A 9,152-nucleotide genomic window follows, 5' to 3' on the forward strand; every position below is an offset into this window, starting at 1 on the left:
TTATCCACCTTTCGGCGACAAACTCCAACAGAGATTTTGTATTGAAAACGAAAAAGCTCGTGGAAATGATTACAGACATAAAATGTTACAATGATACAAGTTGACGTGTATGTATGCATATTTGCTTCCTCTCCTGTGGACCGGATTGCTCCGTCCACACAAAGGTATCACCACAAAGTTAAAAAAAAAAAATAGATCGGAGGAGGAGGCCATCTTTCCTCTTCTGCATCTACAGTGAAGCATACCTCGAGGGAGGATCGAGTAGCGGAAAAAAGAAAAGTGAGAATAATAAACATACGTACGTAGAAGGGATGACCAGAGGACCAAAACAAAGAACAATCTTTTTTTAAGTATCAGTAGCTTCTGTAGTGGATGCTGGTTCAGCAGCTTCTTCGGTTTGTGACTGAGCCATTTCCTTCTGCTGTTCAGCGAGACGGCTGATGCGTTCAAGTAATTGTGCTGCTTTTCGTTTCCCTCTATCAGTCCCATTTTCAGCTAAATCTATCAATGGACCCATAAGGCCAAGTTTCTGTGCTTCGACTAGATGTTGTGGGTCTCCAGAACAGAGGTGGACTAGAACCGCAGCTGCGTTCTCTTTGTTTCTAGGCGAGCCAGTTCTAATAAACTGAACTAGACTCGGGACTGCATCAGAGGATCCTATGATTGCTTTCCCTTCGGGATGGCTAGAGAGAATCGCCAAAATTGCAAGCGCCTCGTCGACCATTCCGCTTCCGGGCTCTGTCAAGAGTCTAGTCAACGTGGGAATCACTCCTGCACGTATGGCTTTTCCTTTGTTTCCTTGGTATATGCAGAGGTTAAAGAGTGCAGTAGCGGCATCTTTCTTGCCTCTTTGTGTCCCTTCATTAAGCAAAACAACAAGTGGGGGAATCGCTCCCAAGGCACCGATAGTCACTTTGTTTTCGTCAATCACTGATAGACTGAAAAGTGTAGCCGCCGCATTCTCTCTGGCTTCCATGCTTCCTTTCTTGAGTACTTGAACTATACCAGGAATAGCTCCAGCAGAAACAATGGCTCCTTTGTTGTTCTCACATATGGAGAGGTTTAAAAGGGCTGTTACTGAATGTTCTTGGATACGAGAATCAGGAGTTGAGAGAAGGCCTACGAGAAGAGGTATGGCTCCAGCTTCGGCTATGGCCACGCGGTTGTCTGCATTTCGTTTTGCAAGAAGGCGGATTTCTCCAGCTGCAGACCGTTGGTCCTCGGGGTTTCCGTAAGCGAGTCTCCACATTAGATCTTCGATCTTGTTTGCTTCTGCTGGAGACGAGAATGACGATACTTTTCTAGGTCTGTAACTGCTTGGTGGCTTTGGAGGCTCAATATCGTTGGCCTCGCACCACTGAGCTATGAGACTACGGAGAACATAGTTTGGTGTGAGGGTTGTGCTTGTTAGCGCCTGCTGTGTTTTTGGACATGTTGAGTGTCCACCTTCTATCCACTTCTCAATGCAGGTGCGTTCGTAGGTCTATACATAGAGGAGAACATACTTCTATAGTTAAAATCTTAGAAGATCGCAGAGATAAATTTGAAGAAGCTGAAGTTGAAGTGAACTATACCTGCCCTGATGAAACAATAACTGGATCTCTCATCATTTCCAGCGATATCGGACAGCGGAAATCATCAGGAATCACGGGTATCTTCTGACTTGCGGCCGTAGAAGTTTGTCCATTACTTCTGCAGTTAACTTTCTGCTTCTCGCCGTTGCCATCCTCAGTCTGCACAAAATCCTTAATCAGCTTCAGAATCATTGCCATCTCCTCAATGTTTGCACCGACGTCTCCACCACTCGAAGCAACCATTTCATGCAGAGCCACTGATTCTTGAGCTAGGTCAGGAATCTCCATCAGATGTAACTTCTTTGCAACCCGCTCTAGGGCAGGCTGATAAGAATCTACATCACTACTTTTATTACACAGCAACTGAAGATCTTCATATAGTTCATCATCTGATACATCTACTCTTCCTTTGGCTCGCCTAAACTGGCTGAGAACCAGCTCAACCTGCAACACAACAAATACGCTATGAAATACGCAAACATGCGAATTTTTGAAACCCGCTAAAGTTCCAATCCAATACTAACTACAGTTGATTTTAATACACATCCTAAGATTCCCATGTAGTTTCCAAAATCCTGGCATCTCAGCTCATTTGTGTACCATGTAAATAAACTGATATCAAGAACTCTCATCCTACGTAGCTACTAGTCATCTTCAGAACTGATCAGAGAGACACTGGCATACCTGTTCTCTAACTTCATCAGAAATGTCGAGATCCTCATACGGAATCTGGCTCAAAGACTGTTCTAACTTAACAGACACCTCCAGCAATTTACTTGTCACTTGTTCCCTCTCCATGACCTACAAGAAACATCTCTCGTGTCAAATCTTCACTATCAGAACCACAAATTCTCAACAACTTCCACAGATCAAATCTTGATATCACTCAACACTACCATAAGCAACAAAAAACAAAGCACATGGCTCAGGCTCATTCAATGACAACACCAATTCGTCAAATCGCAGATCTAATCAAAACTAAATGCCAAAAAAAAAAAAAAAAAAATCGGAAACCACAAAGACGAACCAGATAAATCTTGCTCCCTTCGCTGCAGAATTTGAGATAATCCTTAGCAGAACTCATGGCTTCTTTCAAACCAACCAAATTCGCCAAAGTATCATCGCTGATCGGCTCGTTGCTCTCTCTAATTTCCTCAAACATAGGAACAAGCAGCTTCAACCTCCTCGCTAGATTATAACAAAGCTTCTTCACCGTAATCCTGTAATCTGAAATCGCCGCAATCTCGTTAACTACATCGATTAAGCTCTGCGCAGCAGTAGCTTTCTCTTCCTCCATTTTTATTGATTCTTTTTTTATTAAAAAAACTTCCGATTTACGGATCCGATCTAGTCTGTAAAGATTGGTGAAGCTTTTCTTCTTCTTCTTCTTCCAAAGAAGGTGGAGAGATCTTTCCCGTTTTGGAATCTAAGTGGAGAGATTCGAGCTTAAACGAAGAAGAGAACCATTTGCAGAAGTGCGAAAGAGAGAGATTTCTGAGAAAGAGAGCAGACAGAGAGAGAGAGAGAGAAGACGAGGACTTTTCCAAAACGACGTTGTTTAGCTGACGGCTTTTGGTTTATTTGCAAGTTGTGCGCTTCTCTCTCTCTCTCGGCTTAATCTCTTAAACCGGAGTTAAGGTTTCAGACCGGGATCGGTTAAGATTTTGTCTGTTTATTTCTTGTTATTAAGGGTCCGAATAGTAACCGCAGTTTGGTTGTGCGGGAAAAACGGAATTACAGTATGCTACGGTTCAACTACGGTACGTACGGGAGAAATATATTTGCAGGACAAGTGCGATTTGTACAAAATAGCAGTACATAATAATGTTTGATTGGTAAAAACAAAATTGCAGTTTTAGAATAAGCGGTACAAAATAATAAATTATTAATTGTTTTGTGCTAATGAAAAAATATTTCAAACCTTAAATACCAAAAATTATTTAACTATTACGTAGATATATTTTATGAAATACTAAAAAACATTATTTATAATTTATTAACATTTGTGCTATTTACACAAACATTTGTGCTATTTACAAAAAGATATATATAAATATATCTTTCCTATATATTTGATCTCTTAGAATAATATTTCTATTAAATTAGTAACAGTTTTGTAAATATTATTTAAAAATAAAAAAAAATATAACTAAGTTGGCTTTGTACACAAACTTTTATTATAATAAAATATTATATGCACTAATAATGAAATAAACTCTTATGGATTATTTTCCAAATTAAAGATTATGTGATTAGAATGTTATGATTAGTTAAATAATTGTATTTTTACCAATTATAAGCCTTAGATAGTATTTGGTTTGTGAATATTTATGTCTGGTGCAAAATATATATATTATACAGCTCAGTTTATATTGGTGGATATTTAAGTTTAGGAAAATGATGTTAAAGCCATTTCGTTGTCAAAAAAATGTACAGTATATTGAGGGTTAGAATTATTCTTTTTATAATATGTTTTTAACAAAAATTAGTACATCATAATATCACATATTTTCAATGTTTATCTAATACTAATAAAAAATACAGTATTTATTAATATTGTTTGAGAGGAGATAGAAGAAATATAAGCTAGATAAAAATATATTTGTGAAAAAAATAATAACACATCTGTAATATATTTTAATTACAAAAAAAGATATGTATAATTTTGTGCGTATTTGATCGGACCGCTGCTTATAAGCAGTTTCATTCTACAAAAGCGGTTCAAAGCATTTTTGTACTTCCAAAACGGCAACATGTCACTTTTTGTTTTTTCTACAAAACCACAAATATATTATACAAAAGTGTTGAATGATGTCTTAGGTGCGTTTTTCTAAAAGAAAAAATGAATTCCGCAAAACATAGATCTCCAATCACAGCCTAAGAATTTTTTGATAAAAAAAAAATGTCTTTTTCTAAAAATATTATCTTTAAAATGATTCTTATAGAAATATTACAATTTATTTTGTGAAAATTTTGAATACTTTTTAGTTATTCAATTCTATAAAAAAAATAACAAATCGAATTGAATATATGTTTATTTAGTGGACTTGTCATTTGTGGTCATACTAAAAAAACTGAACCGTGGGTGATTGGGTTCGGTTTTGGTTTTCTTCAAAAACATGTTAAGTTACAAAATTATTAAAAATATTTGGTTTGATTTGTTTTAAAATCGTAAAACCGTTCGATTATTTTGAGTTTCTAATTTTTCATTACATGACCACATATTTGGTTAATGTTTCATCATTTTGGGTTTCTTGTTTAGCATTTTGAAAATTGTAAACATTTATTTTTTGGTTGTCGTAGAAGAAAAAAATTGTTAATGAATTTAAATCTTTTGGATTTACCAATAATGGAAGGATAAAAAAAAACCTGATACCTCCTCTCTCTCTTGTCTCTCTCTCTAATCATGCAAGAAAATGTTTTCTTTATAACTAAAAACTAGATGAGGACCCGCCCGATATGCGGGTTTAAAGTTTTATAAATTAAATTAAATTTACAAAATAGATTAAAATTTGTTGTATGTTATTTATAAATTTTATTTTTGTTATAATACACTGATTTATATCCATTTACAAATCTTTTATGTATGTTACTATTAAAAGTGTATTTTTTAACATCTAAATATACTCTCTGTTATAAATATAGTTTTTAAATTACTAAAACTGTTGGATCAAAAAATATTTTAAATAAAAAATATATTACATAATATATTAATCAATGATGTATCACCACAATAATGTATGACCACCATGGAGAAAACCTTGGACTCGCCCTCATCCCTTATGGAGAGAATCTTGCGTCCAACCTCCTCCACCATGGAAAGAACTTTGGCTCCGGCTTCCTCCCTTGGGGAGATAACTTTGCGTCTAACCTCCTCCACCTTCTTCCCTTGGGGAGATAACCTTGTGTCTAACCTTATTCACCATAGAGTACCTCGGCTCTGCCCTCCTCCTATGTAGAGAGAACATATTCACGTCTTTTTGCTATCTCAAAATGGCTTGCTCCGACAACCAATGAAAGTAAAAACCTTTTTCTAACGTCACAAAATCTTTTGATAGTAACTAATGTTAAATTTCCCAATGTATTCCTGATAGTAACTATGCAGAAGTGAAAGTAAAATAGTTTGCTTAATGTGTTTATATATTACATAATATACTAATCAATGATGTGTCATCACAATATCTATGACTACCATAGAGAAAATCTCGGCTCCGCCCTCATCCCTTATGGAGAAAACCTTGCGTCCAACCTCCTCCACCATGGAAAGAACCTTGACTATGCCTTCCTTCCTTGGAGAGATAACCTTGCGTCCAACCTCCTCCACCTTTTTCCCTTGAAGAGATAACCATGTGTCCAACCTTCTCCAGCATAGAGAGAACCTCGGCTATGCGCTTCTCCTGTGTGGAGAGAAAATGTTCACGCTTTTTTGCTATCTCAAAATGTCTTGCTCCGACAACCAAAGAAAGTAAAAACCTTTTTCTAACGTCACAATTTTTTTTGATAGTAACTAATGTTAATTTTTTTAATGTATTTGTGGAAGTATCTTTGACACACCATGAATGTAGCTTATGTAACGCCTCAACCGCCACCTTGCTTAGTGAGCCCATGTCCACTCTCAGTCCATGGGTTCACCTTCATAAGTGGGTCCTACATCCATTTTCGGCCTGTGGACCCACCTATATTTGAATGCCGGTTTGTTACATCTGCGAGGCTTTAAAAACTTGTTTACTGACCCTACAAATCAACAAATGATATTTTTCTGTGTTTTGTCCTCACTCGCACAGTTCCGATAATCACTTCCAGGAAGACCACCCATCATGAAGTTCTCTCAGAACCTTTGACCGAACAAATAAGTGCATTTTGGAGACATATGTGACCAAATTAATTATTTTAAACCTTTCCACAAACCAGGGTGTCGTAGTTTTTGAGCTCTTATGGATCTATCAACAACGATTTATGTTTTTCCAATCTATCTATCTATGTTTGTTGTAAGCTTGTGTCTGATTAGCCTATTTTATCTATCCATGAGGCTGATGAGCTTCTACTCGTGATCTCCCTTTGGGATTGAATGAATAATGGTAACAATTATGTTTCCAAAAAAAAAGAAGGGTTTATGACCAACCAATCAAGGTTGAAAAATTAGAAGAACCTTAATTTGACATAATTAAAGAAACAATAGAAAATTATAAGCACAATAATAAATAAATTTCAAATAATTCAAAGATGAAAATATAAATTAAATAAAATAATCTAAAAATACTACAATAAATATTAAAATACAATATTAGGATAAGAAGACGCATATATTAATCTTTTTTTGGATCAACATATTAATTTTACCTATTCCCAACTGAAAAAGAGAAATTATGAGAAAATTTTGGTTTTAATAAAATAAGAAAAATTTACCTTCCCATTAAATTTTTTTCCCCAATTAAACAAAGTTGAAAGCAATGTTGTTGAATAAATAATTTAAATATGAGACGATCTATGTTAATATAGAAGTGAGTATTTACAAAATTTAGAATATTAAACTTTTACAGAACAAAATATTTTATTTTTGTTGCAAGCAAATCTCTCCTATTAAGTATTAACTTTTACAGATGTCAAAATCTGAGATTGATAACTTGACACATGTCAAAATCTTGTTAATGGCTAACTTTCAAAACCCAACTTTTTGATAATTTTCTTTTTACATTATTAATATTTTTTAGAACAAAATATTTTATTTTTGTTGCAAGCAAATCTCTCCTATTAAATATTAACTTTTACAGATGTCAAAATCTGAGATTGATAACTTGACACATGTCAAAATCTTGTTAATGGCTAACTTGCAAGAAAATGTTTTCTTTATAACTAAAAATAGTTATAAAAACATTGGACAACAAAATTCTAAAAGTAGTTATAAAAACAATGGACAACGAAATTATCCCGATATAGTTCTTTCTTTTTATCTAATGGGCAATATTAGTGAATACCACAGTTTTGCAAGAAAACTAAGGAAATACCATATTGTCAGAAAATTTAGGTAAGTACCACATTTTGCAGCGGGTAACTTTACAAGCTTGCCCTCTAGGCATAGGACGTTACCATGCATTGCCGACAATATGGTGGGATGTGTAGGGAACATGTTTTTTTATTGTCTAAGGTATTGTTGTTATTTTGTGCATGTATGGGTGTCTCGGTAATACAAACAGTTAAGTTTGCTTTCACCGTGATATGTTATAACTTAGCATGCCTTTTCTTGGGATTGATTGGTAGTTATAAGAAGTGGGGAATTACTCTCGGCGCACGTTGCATGGTATATCGTAGGAAGTCCGAAACTACATTGGATAAGCTTAAGTGGACGTTAAGTAAGGAGTAACGTACGTACGATAAACTAACGGTTTGGGGTAGTTGTTGAAACGGTTCAGAGTTCCCATTTTTATACCAGTTTATTGTACGTACGTTACTCTATGAACCAGTTCTATCGTTCATACGTTACTTTCTGAACCAGTTCATCACAGAGACGATCAGTTTTGGCTCCTTCAATCTGTTAACCACCCACTCAACAGATACCTCTGGCCTGTCGAACAACTTGTACCAATATCTACCAGGACCCACCTTTCGCTTTCTTCTCCTAACTTTTTCCTTCGGTGGTTGTTCGCATGTTAAACCAGTGACTTTTTGAAACTCGTATAGAGAGAACCTGATAGGTGATCCAGCGAAAACAAACCAAAATTCTTCATTTTTTTTAACCACCAACTGCCTCGTCAGCAAGAAATGGACAAGCTTGCCGGAGAAAGCCGATCCGCTACCAAAGTCTAGAAGGTGGCCAAACTGAGAAGATCTGAGGTAGTGCAAATCTTTAGGGTACAACGACGAAGATAGGACGTCAAGGTAAGCTAAATCCGTGGAAGAGTGAACACGTTCACCATTAAGTTCAGATCCTGCTTCGAATAGCCGTTTTGGCAGCTCCAGATTTGACATTATTTAGATGAATATGAAACCCTGATTAAAAAAAGCAAACAACCATATAAGCAAAACTGGAGAATTACATATACAATTGGATATATTGTGGAAGCTTAAAAGCGTTTACCGTTTTTGAGATTATGATCCTTTAGAGGAGAGTGCGGCGGAGGTAGCTTTGTAGACGGAATAGGGCTTTTCGGTCGTGTCGTTTGAAGCAGTCGTTCTGGTTTCTCATCTGAAATTAATACTCTTACCGCTTCTCTCCACAAATCGTAAAGGCGGCACAGTAAATAATGAAGAATATGTGGCTGTAAAAAGTTGCGTAAATCTACGAAGATAAGCCCATTAATTAGATTTTTAAAAAAATACCAATTCGAGAAAGCAATGATTGTAATCTATACTACCTGTCCCCTATGGGATGGACACCTATAGAAGGGTGACGATGTAATTTTACCATTGATTATCGACAGGCACTGTATAGTTGTGGTAGTTTCTTTATTATCTCCCAAATTTGTGCTATCTACTATATATCCTCTTATCTAATCCATCTTCTTTTAAACCTTTTCTTTAACATGTTTCTTGTTATTAGGTAAGTTATTAAGCTTTTTTAAAAATGTGTAATTCTCTAAA

The 9,152-nt window shown here is 35.6% G+C and overlaps 1 protein-coding gene across 1 annotated transcript; it reads right to left on the reverse strand.

Annotated features, from left to right (window-relative positions):
- On the reverse strand, positions 1 to 2,999 carry LOC104711105 (U-box domain-containing protein 13). Its single transcript, XM_010427781.2, has 4 exons — positions 2,602 to 2,999; positions 2,259 to 2,375; positions 1,575 to 2,018; positions 1 to 1,483 (listed from the first exon to the last, which is right to left on the reverse strand). The coding sequence occupies exons 1-4, from the start codon at positions 2,869 to 2,871 to the stop codon at positions 347 to 349; spliced, it is 1,968 nt and encodes a 655-aa protein (XP_010426083.1). The 5' UTR covers positions 2,872 to 2,999; the 3' UTR covers positions 1 to 346.

The sequence above is a fragment of the Camelina sativa genome, chromosome 9 (genome assembly GCF_000633955.1).
Source record: "Camelina sativa cultivar DH55 chromosome 9, Cs, whole genome shotgun sequence".
NCBI lineage: Eukaryota > Viridiplantae > Streptophyta > Magnoliopsida > Brassicales > Brassicaceae > Camelina > Camelina sativa.